We start from the raw sequence: 21292 nt of genomic DNA, 5'->3' as shown, positions 1-21292 counted from the left end.
CAACCTTCCTTTCAGCCGGCGCCCCTCCGCGGTGATACATTAAAAGACCCACCTATATGCGCTTGTATTTTTCACAATACAGATATCTAATATGTGGATGTGATGCTTCAAGGCGCCATTATTCTGCAAATCCTTCTAGCCGGACTGTGCTAGGTCGCTGCTGGGCCAGCGCCAGCTTCTGAACCTTCCGGGCCAAATACGCTATCGTAATATCGCAAATGACGGAATTTAATGTCAACCGTGTCAGCGCCGCCCACTCGCATGTGGATAGCTTCAACGCTTTCATCGACCATTATTCGAAACACGTGGTGAAGAGGATACCGCCGGTCTACGTTTCTGCTGATGCGGACTATTTGAAGTACCTTTTCAACACTTCCGAGAAGCCACACTGTAAGTTCATACATCTTCATTAGTTAAGTTTTCAATAGATGTGCAAATATCTGTGCTTTCCTTGCGGATCGACTATCCCACCCGGCCGAGCTCGGAGTGTCTGGGATCGGACACCAGGATGTTCCCCAGACATGCCAAGAGCGCACATACGACGTACGAGGCGCCACTAGTCGTGAAATTTGGGCTAAAGGTGCCTGGAATAGATGGCGTTTTGACAAAGGAAATTGTCGTCGGGTTCCTCCCGATCATGGTCAAGTCCAAACGCTGCAATCTCGACGGTAGGTAACGTCAAGGTGCCTCGTAGTTCAATGCAATTCAGGGCTCTCGCCCGAAGGAATGGTGCAACAAGGGGAGGATGTGGATGAGACTGGCGGGTACTTTGTCATCCGTGGCAACGAGAGGATCCTTCGTCAACTTATCGTACTGCGTTCAAACTACCCGCTCGCCATAAAATCGGAAAACAACCGCAACAAGCATGCACTGTTCACGGACTACAGTATTATGATGCGAAGCCAATGGTAGGTGTGATTTGATTCCGGCTGTCAACTTGCAGTTGCGACGACGGGTGCTCCGTGAGTAACATTCTCTATCTGACGGTGAACAAACGTTGCGTGTTCCGAACTATCGTAAAGAGTTCCGTGGTTCTCATTCCTTTCGGCTTGCTTTTGCGGGCAACGATGCCGTTTATGAGTGATGAAGAGCTCAAGCGTAGGCTGCTGGAGGATGCGTTGGGAGACGTTGAGCTGACTGTCTATTACCACCGTTTCTTTCTCGACATGACAGAGAGGGACCTCTTGTTGAGTGACATTGACTTCAAGGAGAACCGGTACCTTTATAGGCTCGGCAGTGCGTGTTGGACCCAAATACAGCAGTACATGCCCCCAGGAGCGACATACGAAGAATGTGGAGCATATTTGTTGCGCAACTATGTGTTGCTGCAGGCAAAGACCAATTCGGAGAAGTTCGATACTCTGATGTACATGTTCAAAAAGCTTATCAAGGTATCTAGAGGCGAGACGCAAACTGAAAACTACGATTCGTTTGCGTTCCAGGAGTTGCTCTTGCCGGGTCAAATTTACTCGTGCATTCTGAAAGAGAGTTTGTACGTGGCACTACTGAAAATCAGGAGTATTTATCAAGCAGAACTTATTGAATTGTGCAAAAATATCAGTGGCGGTGCTGCCAGGAGATCCAAAAGACAGGTGGTTGAGATGGAGCTGGGTTCACATGACCCCAAGCAGCTCATGCGGCAGTTGCTGGAAAGAGCAGAGTTGTTCAGTTATGCCGTAGACAAAGTCGCGCCCGACATTACGAAAAAGCTGCATTATTTTCTGGCCACGGGAAACGCAACTACCACGCACTTTGAACTCCCGCAAAGCTCGGGGCTCACTGTTGTTGCTGAACGCATCAACTACCATAGGTTTATGAGTCACTTCAGATCGGTTCACCGTGGAAGCATCTTCGCCAAGATGAGGTCCACTGAGGTGCGCAAATTGTTGGGTGAGACGTGGGGGTTCATTTGTCCGGTTCACACGCCAGATGGTGCACCGTGTGGTCTGCTGTTACACCTGACGCAATATGCGATTCCCGTAACGGATGCCGATTGCGGAAGTGCCACCGATGCGGTGAAATCTTTTTTAAGACACCAAGGATACCATGTTGATTTCACCGGCAACGAGGCTGTGTCGCAGTTTTGGCAATCAGGTACAAATGACAGCGGGAGAATCCCTGTGCTTGTTGACGGTATTCCAGTCTGTAATGTGCCTATGGCGGATGCTCACAGGCTCTATTGTGAGATTAAAAGGGCCAAAAGGAATGAAATTTTTGGCCTCAAACAACATTACGAACTGGTTGCGCTGCCTGACTGCAAGGGCCAGTACACTAGCCTTATGGTTTTGACATACCCTGGTCGAGTGATAAGGCCCGTGAGGTGCGTAAAGACTGGCATCATAGAATGGATAGGGCCAATTGCGCAACTGTGGTCAACGATTGCGGTTAATGAAGAGGAGTTAAAACTCTCACACAAGATATTGGACGAATCCAAAAGCCGCAAGTCTTCAAAAGCCCTGTCTACGTCAGAAGCGATCGAAAAGTACAAAGCAGGTAGTATTTCTGAGCCAAAAGAAGGGTCCACGTTGGACAACGTGCCGGTAAAATACGAATACGTGGAAGTATCGCCTACTGCCATCCTTTCTGTAACGGCTGCCTTAACTCCCTTCAGCAATCACAACCAGAGCCCAAGAAACATGTATCAGTGTCAGATGTTAAAGCAGAGTATGGGAGTGCCATACCACTGCGAACAGTTCCGTTCCGATGTAAAGGCGTACAGGCTGCTGTTTCCCCAGAAGCCTCTTGTTACCACTGAGGAATATCGGAGGATGAAGTACGAAGATTATCCGACTGGCATGAACGCAATTGTCGCAGTTATCGCACACACTGGATTCGACATGGAAGACGCCATGATAATAAACAAGTCTTCGTTGGAACGCGGTGCCTTCCACGGGTGCATATATAAGACAAAAGTCATAGACTCTATGCCCCCGAATGCTAAAATGAGAGAAGGACAGTATTATTTCAACAACACAAATCACTTAGGCTCTAAGATTATCCCTTCGTTGGACAAAGACGGTTTGCCAAGTGTGGGTTCGAGGGTGAGGAACGGCACTATAATTTGCCGTGTGGAAGCGCGTGAAAGAATTGATGGCGGGCATCACACCACGGACCGAGTCGAAAAGTACCATGACGAAGACGCCGTGGTAGATCAAGTAACAATGATAGGTGCCAGCGACGCCAATGCGGCCGACAGAGCAGGTGCATCAGGTCTCAAGTGCAATCGTGCCACCATAAAATTTCGCATAGTCCGCAACCCTATAGTTGGGGATAAGTTTGCGAGTCGTCATGGCCAAAAGGGTATCCTCTCGATGGCGTGGCCTGCGGAGGACATGCCATTCCTCGAATCAGGCATCACGCCCGATATCATCTTCAATCCCCACGGTTTGCCGTCACGCATGACCATCGGCAAGTTGATTGAGTGTATGGCAGGAAAGTCAGCCGCATTGCACGGTGAATTCCAGGATGCCACCTGCTTTAGGACGTACCCGAAGCAGATGAAAACGGGCAACAAATGGATCGATCACGGTGGGCTGAAAGGTTAGTGATTGTTGCCTGTGTTAACATAATGGTGCAGGATGGGAGGAACGCGGCGGCAGATACATGACGGAAGAGGAGGAAGCTGCTCAAACTGAAGATGATGTGGTCGACTATTTCGGCAAGACACTCCTGCAGGCGGGTTACGATTACTACGGCACCGAAAGCATGTACTGTGGTACCCTCGGCACTGAAATCAAGACGCACATTTTCGTCGGCTGCATTTTTTATCAACGTCTGCGTCACATGGTTTCGGACAAAGCCCAAGTGAGTTGCTATTGGATTACGGACACATAATGCAGGTGCGTTCCACCGGACCGGTAGACGCAATCACCAAGCAACCGGTCAAGGGTCGGAAGAATCGTGGAGGCATTCGTTTCGGTGAAATGGAACGTGATTCTTTAATAGCACATGGTGCGTCTGCGTTGTTGCAGGATCGTCTGATGCACTGCTCGGACGCCCACACGGCGTACGTGTGTCCCAAGTGCGGTTCCATCTTGTCTGCCTCAATCACGTCCATCGGACTGACAAGCAAGGTTCAGGTGTCCAAGTGCAGATTGTGTGACGTCAAGTGCAAACTCGTGACCATACCGTATGTGCTTCGGTGAGTTTTGTTGTATGCACATAAACGTTTTTGCAGCTATGTCGCAAATGAGCTTGCCTCAATAAACGTTGGAATAAAACTCCACTTGTCACAACTCGGAGTTCCTATACGACTGTGAATATGTTGCGTAGCGTTCCTCCGCAATGCCATTCTGACTCAACGGTACACCGTTGTGCACACGCCTCCGCGGCTATGAAGTCTTAATTAAAATGCAGATAATTATCAATTTCTGCCTAATAGCAGTAGTGCAACAGTTACGTCTGTCTGCTTCTTCTAATCCGCACAGTGGCACAACCGAAACATGTAGGTATCCTGACGGGATCAGTTGGGGAGCTACTGCCTCTTGACGGCACCAGTTTCGATGTCATGTAAAATACCTATATATTTATTACAGCGCATGAGAAAACCATCGACTCGGCTGCATCTACGGAGTCTAACATCAACTTCAAAGCGAATAAAATAGTCACTGGTCTGGGTTAAGTTCACAACTATGGAGCCTCATGTTTCAGCAGAATACCTCGGTAGCGGTTATGATGCCGTAAAGGCAAACACATTGGGTAACCTAGAACACGGTGAGGATTTGGGCCATCGGGCCCCTATCGTGGATTTCTACTGGGCCCGATCAGATGTTGGGGTGACCAACAGTCTGGAGTGGTTGCAGCCTTTAGGTGGTTGGGTTAGACCTATAATAGCGTGTGGAGAATATGAAACGGTATGTGTAAATGCTGGATGTTTTGTCTAAAAGTATGCAGGTAACCGAGGGCACAAACTCAAGCATCAACGAAGATGTAGTGCAGCTCAACGCCAAAGGCGATGCCACCTTACAAGCAGGCGGGAACGGTAGTATTGATGTCGCTTATGATAAAGCGTCCAAGACAAACGTGAATAAATCGAGCAAGGTTCACAAAAACTCGTATTACTGCTTTACATACGCCGCCGGCATGCCGCCGTATCTCAACTGGTGAGCGCCCTTTTTTAAGTAAAGTGAACCAACCGCAGGAATACTACTGAGGAGTTTCAGGCGGAGTTGGAAGAATTGCCAGCAACAGTTAAAGAGTTCGAGAATTGCACCGTCAAGCTGTTTAAAAACAAAGCAAAGGTCTGTGAGGGCATGTCCAAGTGGGTGGAATTCTTCTCCCTATTCGGAACACACGTAACGACGGAGATTCACTTAGGCATGTTTGCAGTCGTAAATTCGATCATTTGCCGTTCAGGTGGCAAAATCACGCGTATCCTAACCGCGCCATCGGACGCAGTGGAATCCTTTTCAAAATCGGGATTAGATGTCAACGCAGCGGTGGGTGCCATAATCTCAGGAGCCCTCGTAGATGCGAAAGCGGGTTTAAAATCATCGGAGCAAGATGCCCTGCAGGAATTCAGCGATTCGTGTGATTTGAGGTTCAGCGTGCTTGGAGGGATCCATGTTAGCAAGAACGTTACACCGCAATCGCTCTTGAAGTGGCGTGCAACGGTACCGCTATTTCCCATGCCGATACGTATCGTGGTCACTCCTATAGATACGTTCATAAAAAAGAAATACAAGAACGCGTACCGTGAAGCCTTCAACTTTTACGTGGAACTTAGTGGTGCTCTTCCGTGGGTCGTTCAGCAGCACAATGGTATCGATTTCAACGTGAAAACAATGCTTAATTCGTCTTATCCGCTCGCTGTAGGATCTAAAAGTGGCAAGCCACCCTGTATTGAATGCCCTAACCATACCAGGATTCTATTCGGTTTCATCATGGAGAAGGATGATGCAAAAAAGACTACTACGTTATACCGGTGTCTGTCAAATAGTTCATCTTGCTTCCGAGAACAGAATACGGCGAGTCAGATGACCATATGGGCATTGTGCGGGAATTCCATGGGCCTAAGCATTGCGCAGTATGCAATGAACTTCGAATCGTCGGCAAAGGAGAAGGCTGTCAAATGCAAAGCCGGTTTTACCCTCCTCACGGGCTTCATTTTAGAAACGTTGCCCGATCAAAAGCACTACATAAAGTCTGCCACTCCGTGCAACACAGGATCAGACACGTGCCGCACCGACTCTCAGTTGGAAACCCGTATATGGGCGGTATGCGTGGATAAACGTTTTCCTGGAATGGAGGTAGTGTTGCCTCTACCTGCGTATGACTATTTACAGAATGTGACTACGTTGGCCAAATCAACGGAGATTTCCACAAGGGACGTACTCGGGAAGGAATTGCGAATTCTAACAGGTGTGCTGACAATATTCATAAATATCCCTGTCAGGCTGCAAGATCTGTCACGGCGAGTCGCTGCATATTGACACGTGCGAGCGTTATACTAAAGGTTGCTCGTTGACTAAGGAGTCAAACGGAAGCTGTAAATCATTAGCATGGGGCATATTCTTGAAAACATAATAAGGTGCCGCTTGTTCAGGTGTGCCTCAATTTTCACACTGGACTGTATGCAACACAGTAGGATACGACTTTCTCATGCTACTCCTTCGCAGATAGTACCTGGGCACGCCATTGATGTCAATTGCTTGTTTTAAGCCACTTAGTCCCTTGTGCACTGCATTCAGCCCGTGAGAACAAAGGGTCATTCACAGAGTTACAATCTTCGCTGTGTTTCATGTTTCTCAACAGATAATATACCGATTTGGACATTGTGTGCTGCTCTAAATGGTTTTGTTTCAGATCCCTCACCATGTCTCCATGCTTCCACCCTTTGTGTATCTGTATCACCATCAAGGGCATAGTGCTGTCTACCATCCAGATCGAGAACTACTACGCCAAAGAATTGGTAACTGTGGTGCAATAACTTGTTTGGCAACCAGCCACTTTAATTGTCATAGTCCATGTTGGTCGATCTTTTGGTCTGTTCCACTGGCCAGATGGCATTGTGGTAGGCTGTTGTACTTGCTGCTGATAACCCAGGGTTATAATGAGAAGGTGCCACGTGGTTGTAGTTGGTGTAATTCGGAGGAAGTGCGTATAATGTGCTTAATTTGAATTGCGATTCATCATCTCTTTGTTGCTCACAATTTATTGACAAGATGAGTAAGGTGAGCTAAGGAGACTCGTAGCACTGCTCACATTTCGAAACCTCGGCCATGCCATTCACACGCAACAACGAACGGTACATGAAATCTCGGAGTGCAGTCTAGCTAGCGCGTTAAAGTGGATGAGCTGCTGCGGCGGCAGTGACTGCCGTCGGACAATCTATGAAAATGGGAGCGGGAAATACGTTCCTCTACTCCTTGTATGTGCGCAGAGAATCACAATACATGCTTTGTAAAGGCACATATGATCATACGGGCGATTGCGAAATGCTGCTCTAGCCGACACCGGGCCCACCCACAGCCTGCACCGTGATGGGCTAGGCAAGGTAGAAGTACCAGGCTATCCACGATGGGATATTACGCGTCATAAACATGTCAATATGGTCCGACTAAGGTAAATATCAGACAACTTGGAAATACGCCCGACACCCCTTGGCTCAACAAGAGGCCCGACCTTTCGGGTGGGAACGTGAGACATTGCACTGGATTGGCTAGCTTCATCTGAACAGCACGATAACACGAAAAACAAATCTCAGAGATGTGGTTATACGTGTCAATCGATGGTGTTCCGTAGCCAATTCAGCTAGTGGGTGCCGTCGGCCTGATGTCATTGTGCTAACAGGTGGGGGCATGTATCGTTTTGGTGTCTAGGCAGTTGTGCCGAAACTTTCTGAGATCCTGCAATTTTAACACTACTTAACACTTTGAATCACGGTATGTGGAATGTAGGAGCCAGCAAGATATTTTCTCAGCGAATGGTGGGGGAAAGTTCGTAATAGATAGATGTCCAGTTAGGGTTTGCATTTTGTAAAATGCTCATCAGGGGGTCTCATTGGAAGCTGGGACTCCGCCTACTACACTAACCCCTTCGACCCGTGCAACCTGTGCCACAAGAGCAGGATCAGGATGGGATTCAAGGAGACAGACTTACCAAGTAGTCAACAAACTGTCAGCATCCTTTCCACCATCCTCACTTTCTGCTGCGGCAATAGTGACCCTTTGCTGACGTTATCCTCCTACCTCAACTGCTTAACCAGGCTGACGCCGAGTACCACCGGGGAGCTGGTCTCGTTCTTTCACGATTTTGGCATAGAGTTGCACGGTTATGCTTTGAAGTCGTTGTCTCTACTGGGTATCTCTCTTTCCACTTCACATCCCAACAGTCCCGAATGGGACCGTCTTGATGGCACCGGCCTAGATACTGTCTGTGGCATCCGTGGTTCCGAGTCTCTCAACTCAACGCATGACCATCTGAAGAGTCCACATAAGCAATTTGGAGACAACTTGGGTCATTTCCATCGCCATCCACAATTGTTGCCAACTATCTACCATTCGCATGCCCTCTACCCCCTCGTCTTTGACTACACGATTTTTCACTTCTTGAATGTTCTGCCATGTTCCCAATTGTTTCGACTACCAACGCGTTTCACTTCATCCACGTCACGACAATACTCGTTCACTGGAAGAGGATACTCCTACCTTGCTACGACATCGACTACTTCAATGACTCCATGGGCGAACATTGTTACATCGTAATTATCGCATCTATGCAATCACAGGTTACTATATGATGGAATGCAGTGCAGCAGTGATTTAATGTGCTGATGAGGCGTATGCAGCGGGATGTATAATAGATTCATGAAACTGTCGTATATACAACTGTGATATTACACACCTATGCCACCTCCACGGCAACACTAAGGTAATGTAATAAAATAGTTCATGGCATAATTAATTCGTGAGTAAGATAGGTTATAACCCATGCCTATAGCTCGGGAGCGCCATGCTGGGTTTGGGATTGGGCAATCATCCAGGTGGGTGTACAAAATTTGTATACTTGTTTGGGTTGCTATAAGCGACGTTTTGCGTCTTCATCCGAATTTTTGTAAAGCTGCGTCTCGATTCAGTGTTGTACATCACAGAGGCATGTGTTAGCGCATTAGCATTGTAGACATACGGTTGGAAGTTGTTGGACCGAACTGGCGGAATCACCTTCCGTTAAAATTCATATCAGCCATATTGGCATACAGTAACACTGTATGGAAACGTGGGCAACCGAAGCTCAAGACTTCGGGCGTTCAGGGCGACAACAAAACCGATGATTCTCTCAGTCTGCTTCGCGTGGTCGTGGAGTCGCAGGGTTTGAAACAAAGCATCTGCAGGTTGAAGCCGTACATCAAGTGCTCAAAACAAGGCATTATTTTACAAGCTATGAAATGCCGGGATATTCACACACAACATCACCCGCTTACACACCAGTCCCAGACACGGCAGTGCGCTGGATTCCATAGCAACCGCATATCACAGTTGATATCAACAGCGCTTTGAGAAGCAGGAGATAACATATCATAGCGTGCAGCCCTAATGTGTCAGTAAGCATTTGCAACCAACGTTGCTGCAACCACTGAAAGCGAGAAACAATTAAGCCAATCACGGAAGGCGGTAGAAGCAGTGTATACATGCCTCACCAGAAGACTGCTGTCTAAATAGTAAGAAGGCGCCATTAGACTGCATATACGTTGCGAAATGCTCCCCGTAACCTATGGTAACATTTTAACCTTCAACGTTTGTCCAAAGTTGCAACAACACTTATAAGCCTAGTATGGGCGACTAGTGCCGCATATATACGCTTACAATGACTCGCGCTGGTTGTACTGCATGCCGCGTCAATGGTATCAAGATGGGCGAGGTGGGGCATCTGTGTGATCGCTCCCTTTGCCATAGGTATCTTTCGCATATCTTAATCTTGCTAAATTTAAATTGGAAGCTTATTTATTAGGTATAAACTGCCCCTTTGCCTTGATTATTGTTGAATATAAGTCATATTTTTGCAGATCGGCCTGCAAATAGACCAAGCTCCATTGGGGAATAGTAGCTGCATAGTTAAACTCATTTTTCAAAATGGTGTACACTTCGTTGACTGAAGCTCCTCACAACGTCAAGGAGGGCATTGACTGGTTAATGGCTCTTAAGGGAACTAGTGGCGAGAGCACCTTGAAGGCTATGGTTGGCGCACTCCACCATCTGTTTTCAAAACACTCTGCTGGAAATAATCCGTTGCCGTCTCTCGATAAAATTAAGTGCATTTCTAAGGAATTTCTAGAGAAGCCGGAGCTGAGAGATAATATGTTAGTGAAAAAGGTGCTTGAAAAATTTAACCCTGTGGATGGAACCGCAAATACAGAGTTTAGGCGCTATTGGCATAGACAATTTGATGAGTATGGACGCGTCGTAGGAGTCAAGGGGGCCGAACCTGAATACATCAAAGACTGCTTAAGCAATGTTATGGATGGTTTTGGGAAGCTCTTGGATGATATCAAAAACCCTGACCAGTACGAGTCTGCTTACAGTGCAGAAGCAACGTGGGAAGCATCCTGCGCAAAGAACCCAGAAGATTGCGCTGTAGTTCTCGTGGGTATTGCTCCAATGTTGTACGCAGGGTTAATATCTTTATGGGGTACAACCGAATCTAAAACTGGAGAGTTCCACCGGTTCGCGGGGTCAAGGAGCTTTGGGGAGGTGTTGAGAGCCTTGGGTTACATACAGCCTCAATGCCGCGCTGACATAAATGGCTCCAAGCTATTCAAGAATTTTAAAGGGTTGGATGACGATTTACTACATAATACGTATGATCTTGCCGGATTTGACGTTTTCTATGGATCTGATGTTGTGCAGGATGGGCAAGTTGAGCAACCTGTAGATGCTGCACAACCTGTAGTTGAAGAAGCTTTAGTAGCTGAAAAATCTGTAGAGCCTGTAAAAGCAGGCAATAGTGCGAAAGGTAAAACATCAGGAAAGTCGGGGAAACATGGAAAATCCGGGAAATCTGGGAAACATGGAAAATCCGAAAAATCAGGAAGACGCAGAAAAGCTGTGAAATAAGATCAACAATGGAATATCCTGAGTCCGGCTTACGAGTGACGTGGCAAGACTGGCATTCTGGACGCATCTCTAATGCACCAAGTGTAGTGATAACAATCCTTGTGTATGCAATGCACAGCCATCACTCTGCGTGCTCCATATAAGCTCAAATAGTTCTTGGTGTCCCCTGTATGGTATTCAGGACGCAACTTTGCGTGTTGTTTCAACCTAGTCGCTTTAATGTCCATATATCCAACATGATGTAGACACCCTCAGTTGATTGATCACGTTGTGCACTTCTTTTAGTTTCCAAATGTTTATGATGGGTAGATGCCGCTTTGCTGGGCTCGGCGCCATACCCATTACTTCAACGCAGAATACCTGTTGATTCCAGTGCGTATGAACGCAGTGTATCTAGTATCGCAGAGCGACTCAATGTCTTGTCATAGTTACTTTTTGAATATGCATGTTGTTATTGCGCCCAAAATGTTTACGTGCTCTTTGTTGGTGCAGCTACTGCGGTTATATGCCACGGGGATCGCTCCTTCCCATGCCATGCAGAGATGCGCTAGATGGCTGTGAGCAGGTCAGTGGAAGTCCCATGTAACACCCTATGCAGCATAACTATTCATACAACGCAAACAATGATAAAAACGCTCAGGCAGTGAGTTCCTAGTATGAGCAATCACCGTCTCACCGACGCATAGCAACTCACAAATCAGTTGTCCATTAACACAGTCGATAACCAACACATTACGACAGCTTAGCACAGTGGCAAGGCAATTGTAACTCATAGAGCCACCATTATATTTGTTGCTACCATGATTTGAATAACCATAGTCCCCATTGCAACAATCCCCGATTTATCACTATCACGCTTCGTGTTACGCATCGTGTTGGGAAAGTTACCTGTTTCTTGTGGCCCGCATAACTCATCCGTGACATCTCCTACAGCTATCATCTGCAAGTCGGTTGCTACCGGCGGTGGTGTGGGTTCCTTCACATCCGTTGGCTTGGGCTCTTTAGATTGGTTTGGTTCTGGTGTGGGCGTGGCCTCATCTTGAATGGCTGGATCAGGTGATGATGCGTTGTCATCCGATATCGTTTCTGACGTCATGTCTTCGCTACGCTGGCTTGCTCCAGTTGTGTAATCGGGTTCCTGCAGTGTCGTTACCTGCGACTCAGGTGTCTGTCGTAAGGGTGTGCTCACAGTATCGCCATCTTGTGTTCTGTTTATCTTGCCTTTGAGCCACTTCAGATTATGCAGCATATTCAACAAATCCCAACTATCAGTTGTCAGAGATTTGGCGTCAACAAGGGTTCCGTACTCCTCGAAGGCTACCTCCAGCTGCCGCTGCTCTCCTTATAATTCGAATGCTTGTGTGGATTTCAGATCCATCTCTCGCAACATATCATTGTTATATGCGTAACGCTAGTATATATCCCACGCATTTACCAGGTCCTTCAATTCGTCATAATACAAATCGTAATCACGTTGAATATTGAGAATTGTCGCATCGTATGGATCTAACCCACTACCTACTGCGTAGAAATTAATGTCACTTATCACAGGATCGTTTAACAGTGCCTCTATATTTTTCGCAATTGCTTGAGCCTCTCCCAACGTCTCTAGCAGAAAGCCATCATTGAGTAATTCTCGCATAGTTTCATTACCTTCGTCAGATCTAGGGGCATTTCGATACAGATCGTTTGGATGACCTCGTGTAACTCCCGCCGTATTTGACTCTAATGCTGCTGCTTTGCCGCCGCCTAGCCCCGTTGTCCGTTTATCGTCAGACTGCGTAGACCTTTGATCCGTGTGTTCTCGAATGAATATTCTTACTTGTCTGATCGTTTCTCTTAAGTAGGCCACACTGTTGAATGCAAAGATGCCTGATGCTGCCTGTCCTATGCCTTTGAATTACTCTTCTAGATTCGTCAAAGCGTTCTGCAATTCGGCATACCTCTCCCGTGTTAGGTTTTTCCTTTTCAGGCCTCTAGTTAATGCACGATATTCATCAATCATCTTTCTTAATTTGGAGTAACGGCCATGCAAAGTACCGATATGATCGACCTCATGCATGAGTTTATAGCACCCCTGTTGTCAAAATAGTTATACTTAATTATAGTGTATTGACGATTTGGCAACTTCGTGTTGCCGGCCATACTGCGTCGAAAATACCGGATCCCATCCGAACTCCGAAGTCAAGCGGCGCTAGGCCGGGTTAGTACTGGGGTGGGGGACCGCCCGGGAACCCCTTTCGGTGCCGGCAACCTATTATGCTATTACGTTAACAAAAGGCTCTGTTGCTCTTTTATATAATAGAGGGTAATGTAAAACGCTCAGTTAACACCCTATGAGCCACGCAACGAACATGGTGCTCCCAGATATGGACGGGTACACGATGAGGGTGGTAGACTGGGTGCCCGCAAAATTATCGCAAATGTTCAGTGGAAATCATCACGTGGTGACAAATGACACGTCACTGCATTAATTATTGCGCCACCTGAAGGTGCCCATCCGTGTCGTGGAAGTAACCAACGTGCTGGTAGCGAGGGCAGCGTCCTCTAGTGAGTATTGCCGCGACATCTGTAAAAAGACAGTTTGTAGCGCATGAAGTGTGGGACGGTGCGCGAAATACCCCTCCAATGTGACGTGGTTTTGTCGAGCGTGGCTAAGGGGTTAGGGTTCCGTATACTGAGGCGTGACGCCTTTGACGCTAGGACTGCCTCTACCGGCGCTTCATGAAGCATGGCAGTTGTACGATTCATGAAACCTACAGCCGTATGACCCACCTCATAAACAGCAGCTTCATGTTTGATTTTCCGCGCTTGATATTAACACGCGCACTATATAGATTGGATGCGATAAAGACTGAGTTTATAAGTGATACGTGCTGAGGGTAGTGCGCCTTGCACAAATGTGGGCTGCATTTCTGTAACTATCAAGCTACAAATCTAGTACCAAACTGCACTCTTCCGTCATTCACCAGAGCTGCAAGGCAGTCGGCAGCGTGATTTAAAGTGAGGCCATACATAAAACGTCTGGTATACCAAGATAAATGGATTCGACACAGTAACAACCAAGCAGCGAATTGCGCTACAAGCAAAGTTGTTTATAAAACCATGACCGTGATTACTGTATTTCTTCGAGAGCAGTATTGTGCACTAAAAGTGCATACGTTTTTGTGGGCATCACCAGATTTTTAAATTACAAATGACTGGTGAGTACTCGTAAGACTGCCACTCACTGCTCAGCGAACTACAGTTGCTTTAGTTGTTTCTGCTACTTGTTCTGGCTGACCTTGGTAGTTTTCTTGCCAGACCTTCCAGATTTCGCCACTTTAGCAGCTTTTGCAACCTTTACAGGCTGTTCAACCTCACCAACTTCAGGTTTCACAGGATCGACGGATGGTTCAGCTTCGGGGATAACAGGCTGTTTGCCTTTACCGTCAACGGCTGGCACAGCTTTACGGTCTTTGGTTATTTCAACTACTAGATCTCCCATTTTATCAAATCCGTAGAAGGCCCAAAATCCAGCGAGGCTGTATATTGAATTCAAAATATCGTATTTCACATTACGTAACGTCTTAAATATGTCCAATCCACTAATGCCAGAGCGACATTCGTCTGTTTTGTATCCAACAGCTTTCATCACATTTTTGAGATGCATTTCCGTATAACTAACTAGCCATTGACGATTCGCAACGTTCGCACTGGCCTCTTTCAGGGACCGTAGACCTGTGTATAGAATTGGCGCAATTCCCACGAGAACCACTGCGCAAGCTTCTGGGTTTCTCGAGCATGATGAATCCCACGTAGCTCTTGAACTGTAAGCAGATTCATAATGGTCAGAAGCCTTGATGTTTCCCAAGAACTTCTCACACCCATCCACAGCTTTTGCCAACTCCACTGCGATGTGTTCAGGTTTCACACCTGTAGCCTCTATGACGTTCTCACAATCGCTTGGGTCGAGACTTCCAAAGCGTTTATGGAATAAGCTGACTTTCGTACTCATTTTCCTTTCGAATCTGCCCAGCAGTCTTCTCACGAATGAGTGTTTATTAAGCGCACTTTGTCCTATGAATTTTTTAAAAATGGATTTTATTTTATTGAGAGCAGGTACATCCATCTTGCCAACGGGCTTGTCTGCAAGAAACTTGTGCACCGCGGCAGCCATAGCCTTGAAATTGCTCTCAGCATTAGTTCCCTTAAGGGCAATCAACCAGTCAATGCCCTCCTTGAGGTTGTGAGGAGCATCAGTCAACGAGTTGTACACCATTTTGTGACGATGCGTTTGTTGATGCGCCTGCTATTGGTGTATGAAATGTTGAATCTACTTATGCTCTGAGCCCTTAAACAGCTGCCTTAGAAAATACACAAAAGTGCTCTCGACATCTAAAACACACAAATAGCGTACATATTCAGCACATTCTACGCGTCCAATGGGTAGAAGGTAACGCAGTAATGGAATATCCGCATTTCGCAGCTACCTTAGTGGGATAGTGGCATGCAGCTTCCTAAACGCATGTCATCGCAGTATATAAGTTCTATACGGTAAGGGTACATAGTGAACCTATGATTCTTATTATGTTTGTATTGGCACATCAGAACCTGACATTGTACGACAGGTTGTAACAAGCAGATTAAAGGGTGTTCTCCTTCCAGTGGCCGCCACGTCGGAAAATACCCCTGTATTACGTATTGAGTCGCCCAATAAGTGTGCCGGTATGCATCATTGAGCCGCCGAACTAATTAAAATACGCTATTGACTCACGTTAGAGATAGCCTGCTGCCATACCCGGGATGGCGCTTCTGAGACACCACCGATGATCACTTATGGAGCATCATAAACCGCTGTGAGCATGTTTATTACAGCTCAAGCCGCCGCAATTAGGCACACAACAACTAAAAGCGCAAGTTGCATTAGGTGTTAAGTTGTTTAAAGGAATAGGTTTTATGTGAGGTGAGCTGTGCGCGTTAGTCGGGAAGGTGGAGTGTAAGATTAACATCACGCCTGGAAGTGCGTAAACTTGTTGATACGGGAGAGACGGCTTTCTACTGTCTAGCACCGAACATGTTGTACCCGCTCAATAGCTTCACAGGCCTCCGTGGGCGGTGTTGTCAAGGACAGACCATTTCAACGAGTATTTGGTACAGTATCTTACCAACCATTTGTCCACTCCAAAAAAACTCAGCAAACTCATAAGAAAATGTGAGCCACTGCTGCAGATGCGCCATGAAATAGGATGTCAGTGCATTTGTTGGCAAGTCGCGTCTGACGCCGGTTGCACCAGCGCTGCTGTCGTCATTTGCCGATGATATGACGGTAGATTACTTGGAGATAGCCCGATGGTCACTGTTGTATATAATGGGGACGCGTCAAAAGTCCTATTGCACAACCGCGTATTCCACCATATGCCGATGGCCTTGTTATGGCGGTTGATTTACGCTTCGAATGTTGAATGCACCTGTAAACTCAGACAATCGGTGGAAGATTGATGCGTAGCCAAATTACGGTATACACTACTGCATTGTTAAGCGCAATTCAGACGTTCCACTGCATGGCGAGAGAAGTACCATGCGGACTAGGTGATACCGCGGTCGTTGCCATCGGCTTTCCTTTGGCGGCGCTTTTAAATTAGTCGCACTCGTGCTATTGATTCTACATATGCGCTAAATACCATAAGTAAAGCCTTGGTAGAACCATTAAGCAAATACTTGACGGTATCAGCGGTCATAAATCCACAACTTCCAAGCATTAGGCACGACAATCTCACATCATCTCATAAACTCAACCCTACATCTATGCAGGTGTTTGGCATTGCAACACTAACGTAGTAGCTCTGGCTAAACACCGAAATCGACCCAGGTTAGACTCAGCCACTCATGGAACCTAAGAACCAAATACTACGCAACCGCCATAACAGATCGCCTTGGCACTGTGCACCAGTGAGTTACAAACGAGCACGCGAAGGCTATATTTGGAACAAATATTAAACTCTTAAGGTCCTTCTGGTATGTTGTCGTAGTAGTACTGCGTCCATCTGACACCGTCCCCAACCGGGCGGTTGAGCGGCAGGTTGCAAGGCGCGAACCAGCAGAACGGGTTGACACCGAATACCTGCTGCAAATTGGCGCCTATTCCCATATCGTAGAGTCCTTGATCCTTCGTTGCGTCATCGAGGTTTTCGATGGTGGTTGAGTTTTTGAGCACGAGCTTGAAGTGGAACTGCACGAACGGAATAAGTGCAAATATCAGCGCAAGTCCAACGAAGACCATTACGCACACGTATATGTTTGCGATGGCTCTGATCCCCGAGTCGTGTTTCGCAAGATCGTCTGCGCTTTCACTAAGCATAGATTCGTTGATGAGGTAGTACACGCTGCAAGATCCGTGAACTATTCTCTGCAGGCACTTACGCTTGTACGACAATAAACAGTAGCCCCAGAACAGCGTATACGAGCAGTTGCATAAAGTACTTGCGGTTGTAGAACCCGACACAGTTGCTGATCCACGGGCAGTGGTGGTCCATGTTTAGCACGCAACGGTTGCATGCGGAACAGTGGTGTGTTCTGTCTGGCTTCCATACGTTACACACTTTGCAATACCGCCTCCTTTTGGTGTCGTCTCCCATATAGAATCCCCAGTTTGTTGGCACCGCTCCAGGGTCGGTGTTCGAGGACTGTTGCAACATTAGCGGAATACTCCGTCGACTAACCCGGATAAAGCTTATGAAGAAGAGTCCGAATACAACGTTAAAAGTAGCCGCAATGACGAATCCGTAGGCGCTGAGAGGGCTCAGATATGGCCTGAGGACGATGCTCATCATACCGGCGTACATGAACACTGCACATCATTACCGGGTCGTCACTGCTGCGCACCTGTGATGAAGAGTGCTATGTTCCTGAAGCAAGTTGTGTTGGTTTTCTTAACTGCGGCAGCGCCCGCGAGAGAACCCATCGGCTGCTCCAACATTTTGGCAGATGTGTAAGTGCCTTGCGATATATCTGCCGCGAAAGCCGTCTAAACCGCTGGTTTATGGCTGAATGTTTAGCGGCGTGCTTCCTTAAGACTGAGCTTTTTGCCGCACCCGTGTTTGTCTATGGGCGTTCGCACATTCTCCACGATGCGCAGAGGCGTCCCCTGCGAACTAGGCTCTCGTCCACCGCATGGCCTATTTGCTGTGGGCAGTTTTGTGCGCTTAGAACTCCTTATCCGCTTTGAGTGACAAGAGCGCCCTTGGGTTACCTTTCCGGTGCTTAGGTGTTACCTCTCGCTGCGCAGGTTCCCCAGGTATGGCGCGCTGCATGTTTGCGCAGATTTCCACTTCCACCGCACTCCATTAAGTTGCTACCTTAGATGTGTGATACAAGAGCCGATATTTTGGTACCTCCCGGGGTTTGATTGCGCCACTTTGGGACGGCCGCCAAGGCTCGCAGATCACCTGGGAGAACGTGCGTGCCACCTTTGCAAACAATAACGTGAATTGCGATATTCTGGCGATGTGTACACGTATATTTGAATTATACGCTAAACGGTCGTTGTAACCGTGAGTCGCATCATGAATAGTTCAGCAAAGGGAATACACTTGCTTTCATAGCCTTTTGACAACGTTTATCAACGCACAGCATACTTTAAAAATGCGTGAAGGTTGTTTCAAGCCAATGTGTAATAATGTGTTGATTTTATGGAGACCATGGTATCGTTAGAGCATCTTCGGCGTTTCCATTGTTCATTGCGCTCATTAACATTCCAACACATCAAAGTGTTATATTAATGTAGGACACGTGAGGTAGCACACGTTGTCTGCCGATAATTCCCTTTGGGATTATCTGCTTAGCAGGTGGGCGCAGCATAGGCACGCGTTTTTTTGCCGTCTTTAGTGGATGCACTAAGTACTCCGTATCGCTTGTGTTAACGGCGGTCACCGTTTGTCGGAGGCATCGGCTGCGCGTGGTTGCTTCGCTCTGCCAAACCTGTTCCAATGCAGGGCGATTCTCAGCCGCCGCGGCGCGACGTGCGTCCCAACGACGCAGCCGAAGCCGCCAAGGCAGCCGCTGATGGTGATGCTTCGCGGACTGACGACAACCGCGAGGTCAACCCTCACATCCCGCGGTTCATCGCCAAGGCGCCGTGGTACATGAATGCCACTCCAGGTGCGTCGGATGCCGCGTCTACACCTTCACTGACCTCAGGTTTGCAACACCAGCGAGCCTACGAGCAACGGCGGCAACATTTGGACGCCCCCAGCCAAAAGGGCGTCACCTCTCATGTGGCCATCAAGTATCGCAAGAACGCGTGTGAGAATTGCGGTGCAATCACCCACGACGCGAAGAGCTGCGTCGAGCGGCCGCGGAAGAAGGGCGCGAAGTACACCAACTCCAACATATGCCCAGACGAGTTCATAGTGCAAAACACCGCAACCGGCTACGAAGCTGTGCGCGACCGTTGGGCAGGCTTCGACCCGGCCTCCCACCAGCTGCTCGTCGAAGCCCACCAGGCCGTTGAGGAGGAGCAGGAGCGCCTCCAGATGCAGCAGCTGGCGGCCAAGCTAAAATCTCAAACCGCGGAGACCGACGAGAGCCCTAGAGGGAACGAGAAAGATGAATTCGCCGACAGCGAAGCCACATTCGGGACCACCGACGATAGAACGCGCACGACCACGCGGAACCTGCGCATTCGCGAAGACACCGCCAAATATCTCATCAACTTGAATGTCGATTCGGCCTTCTATGATCCGAAATCCCGCTCGCTGCGCGATGACCCTCTAATAGGCATGGAAAACACCGGCCAGCACACATTCCGAGGGGACAACGAGATTTTCACGTCCGGCGATGCGCATAAGCTGAAGGAGATGGAGGTAAGTCCTGTTCTTCAATGGTTGACGCCTTGCAGCAATTTGCCTGGGAGGTGCAGCAAAAGGGCTCCGCCGTAAAATTCATGGCACAACCCACTGAACTTGAGTTCATGTACAAGAAGGACTCGGAGAAACGCCAGGTACGCTGCGCCTTTTCCTTAGTAGCATGCTGCCGCAGAAAGAAAAAAGCGTGCAAAGACAGGCACTGCTGGAGCGTTATGGCGGTTCGGAGTTTCTAGGAGGCCCTGATGCCGCAGGTGGCGAACCGCCCGCGGATCCATCGGGAGACCCACCACAATCATCGGAGAGGTAAGCGTTGCCTATATTGAAGGCATAGCGACGCACAGAAGCAACTATACGCGTGTATATGCGTTGTCTGCGTACAAGGAAGACGTATATACGCTAGGCCACACTACAATCTGGGGATCATATTACGACCGTGACAGCAAGAAATGGGGCTACAGGTGCTGCAAGAGCACATGTAGAGACAGTCCGTGTACTTAATTTTTGTTTTCTGTCAGCGAGTTTTGCTTCTGGGTGTCCAGCAATTTCAGGTACCTCAATCCAGGCAGCTGCGCACACAATAACAGACAGCATCGTCCCTCCTACCCTGTACACTCCCCACTTCGACCTTTCGCGTCTCTTGTGCAGCTTTTCGCTCCTGAGGCGCTGCTCGTCCTACAAGTTCGCTGTGACTGGCGGCACATCGACGTACCATGCTATATATGCGCATGCGTCTGTTCGTCTCCGCACGAACCAGCCTGCACGGCGATGAGGTGTATTGGAGTTTACAATGGATACCTTGCTCTGCTTGTCGTGTTTATGTTGTAAGCTCCTCCCCAGACATAAGAGGGCAGCCCCGCCTCGAACCTCATCTGGTAGTAGCTGTTTTTGAGCCTTGCGATTCTGTTTTTGAGCCGGATTTCGAAGTTTCGGATGCCTACAGCCGACTGTGCTGGCGAAAGAATGCAAATTCTTACCCGGTTTATGCACCCCTCTGCGTCTGGAGAACCTATGTCTGACGTTGAGGTGGAACCTGTATCTGTAGTCCCTAGTTATGGGTTTTTGGATTCTTGCAGCCCTGTTTGCCGCAGTTGCAGCCTTAGACACGCTTTTCATGACCTTCGCTGGATTGTCGCATAGGTTTTACGAGCTACCTTGACATTCATGAGCCGAGGGGAGTAGTAAGGCACCATTTGGGTGACTCCGACTCCGTCGAATGCGTTTTTCAAAGTAAATGACGAGTTGAGTCCCCGTCGTCTTATGTCAACGCAGTACCCTGTAAGCTTTCGCTTCGGTCGGTGAGTTCCTACCCTGGAAGGTTGCAAAGGTCTGCTGCGTTCGAGATAGCTCGTACTTGACTTCGACGAGATCACCCAGGTTTATAGACGGCATCTGAAC

General features: G+C 48.0%; 10 protein-coding genes across 10 annotated transcripts; 6 read left to right on the top strand and 4 right to left on the bottom strand.

Moving 5' to 3' along the window:
* Window positions 1-218: 218 nt before the first annotated feature.
* On the top strand, window positions 219-4259 carry BBBOND_0201970 (DNA-directed RNA polymerase, beta subunit, putative; the record flags this gene model as incomplete). Its single annotated transcript, XM_012911772.1, is given in 8 exon segments — window positions 219-390; window positions 414-668; window positions 710-908; window positions 944-1810; window positions 1829-3540; window positions 3578-3804; window positions 3840-4141; window positions 4178-4259. 8 exon segments carry the CDS (start codon window positions 219-221, stop codon window positions 4257-4259), a joined length of 3816 nt encoding a protein of 1271 aa, XP_012767226.1.
* Window positions 4260-4350: 91 nt separating this feature from the next.
* On the top strand, window positions 4351-6525 carry BBBOND_0201960 (mac/perforin domain containing membrane protein, putative; the record flags this gene model as incomplete). The annotated part of the gene is given in 6 exon segments (XM_012911771.1): window positions 4351-4444; window positions 4536-4616; window positions 4654-4853; window positions 4894-5102; window positions 5141-6389; window positions 6403-6525. 6 exon segments carry the CDS (start codon window positions 4351-4353, stop codon window positions 6523-6525), a joined length of 1956 nt encoding a protein of 651 aa, XP_012767225.1.
* Window positions 6526-7924: 1399 nt separating this feature from the next.
* BBBOND_0201950 (hypothetical protein) lies at window positions 7925-8705 on the top strand (the record flags this gene model as incomplete). The annotated part of the gene is made up of 2 exons (XM_012911770.1): window positions 7925-7937; window positions 7993-8705. The coding sequence occupies 2 exons, from the start codon at window positions 7925-7927 to the stop codon at window positions 8703-8705; spliced, it is 726 nt and encodes a 241-aa protein (XP_012767224.1).
* A 247-nt stretch (window positions 8706-8952) lies between these two features.
* On the top strand, window positions 8953-9497 carry BBBOND_0201940 (hypothetical protein; the record flags this gene model as incomplete). The annotated part of the gene is made up of 2 exons (XM_012911769.1): window positions 8953-8983; window positions 9184-9497. The coding sequence occupies 2 exons, from the start codon at window positions 8953-8955 to the stop codon at window positions 9495-9497; spliced, it is 345 nt and encodes a 114-aa protein (XP_012767223.1).
* Window positions 9498-10070: 573 nt separating this feature from the next.
* Window positions 10071-11051, top strand: BBBOND_0201930 (hypothetical protein; the record flags this gene model as incomplete). Its single annotated transcript, XM_012911768.1, has 1 exon — window positions 10071-11051. The coding sequence occupies one exon, from the start codon at window positions 10071-10073 to the stop codon at window positions 11049-11051; it is 981 nt and encodes a 326-aa protein (XP_012767222.1).
* Window positions 11052-12462: 1411 nt separating this feature from the next.
* Window positions 12463-12693, bottom strand: BBBOND_0201920 (hypothetical protein; the record flags this gene model as incomplete). The annotated part of the gene is made up of 1 exon (XM_012911767.1): window positions 12463-12693. The coding sequence occupies one exon, from the start codon at window positions 12691-12693 to the stop codon at window positions 12463-12465; it is 231 nt and encodes a 76-aa protein (XP_012767221.1).
* Window positions 12694-14316: 1623 nt separating this feature from the next.
* On the bottom strand, window positions 14317-15312 carry BBBOND_0201910 (hypothetical protein; the record flags this gene model as incomplete). Its single annotated transcript, XM_012911766.1, has 1 exon — window positions 14317-15312. The coding sequence occupies one exon, from the start codon at window positions 15310-15312 to the stop codon at window positions 14317-14319; it is 996 nt and encodes a 331-aa protein (XP_012767220.1).
* Window positions 15313-17034: 1722 nt separating this feature from the next.
* On the bottom strand, window positions 17035-18009 carry BBBOND_0201900 (Palmitoyltransferase PFA3; the record flags this gene model as incomplete). Its single annotated transcript, XM_012911765.1, has 3 exons — window positions 17035-17454; window positions 17576-17880; window positions 17916-18009. The coding sequence occupies 3 exons, from the start codon at window positions 18007-18009 to the stop codon at window positions 17035-17037; spliced, it is 819 nt and encodes a 272-aa protein (XP_012767219.1).
* Window positions 18010-19018: 1009 nt separating this feature from the next.
* Window positions 19019-20395, top strand: BBBOND_0201890 (mRNA processing-related protein, putative; the record flags this gene model as incomplete). The annotated part of the gene is made up of 5 exons (XM_012911764.1): window positions 19019-19190; window positions 19230-19894; window positions 19930-20031; window positions 20070-20200; window positions 20242-20395. 5 exons carry the CDS (start codon window positions 19019-19021, stop codon window positions 20393-20395), a joined length of 1224 nt encoding a protein of 407 aa, XP_012767218.1.
* On the bottom strand, window positions 20392-21286 carry BBBOND_0201880 (ribosomal protein L19-like protein, putative; the record flags this gene model as incomplete). Its single annotated transcript, XM_012911763.1, has 7 exons — window positions 20392-20463; window positions 20501-20569; window positions 20607-20652; window positions 20693-20831; window positions 20872-21013; window positions 21049-21170; window positions 21205-21286. 7 exons carry the CDS (start codon window positions 21284-21286, stop codon window positions 20392-20394), a joined length of 672 nt encoding a protein of 223 aa, XP_012767217.1.
* Window positions 21287-21292: the final 6 nt, after the last annotated feature.

The sequence above is a fragment of the Babesia bigemina genome, assembly GCF_000981445.1.
Source record: "Babesia bigemina genome assembly Bbig001, chromosome : II".
Taxonomy (NCBI): domain Eukaryota; phylum Apicomplexa; class Aconoidasida; order Piroplasmida; family Babesiidae; genus Babesia; species Babesia bigemina.
Note: the sequence above shows the minus strand (reverse complement) of the source record. Positions and strands in the feature narration are given on the sequence as shown.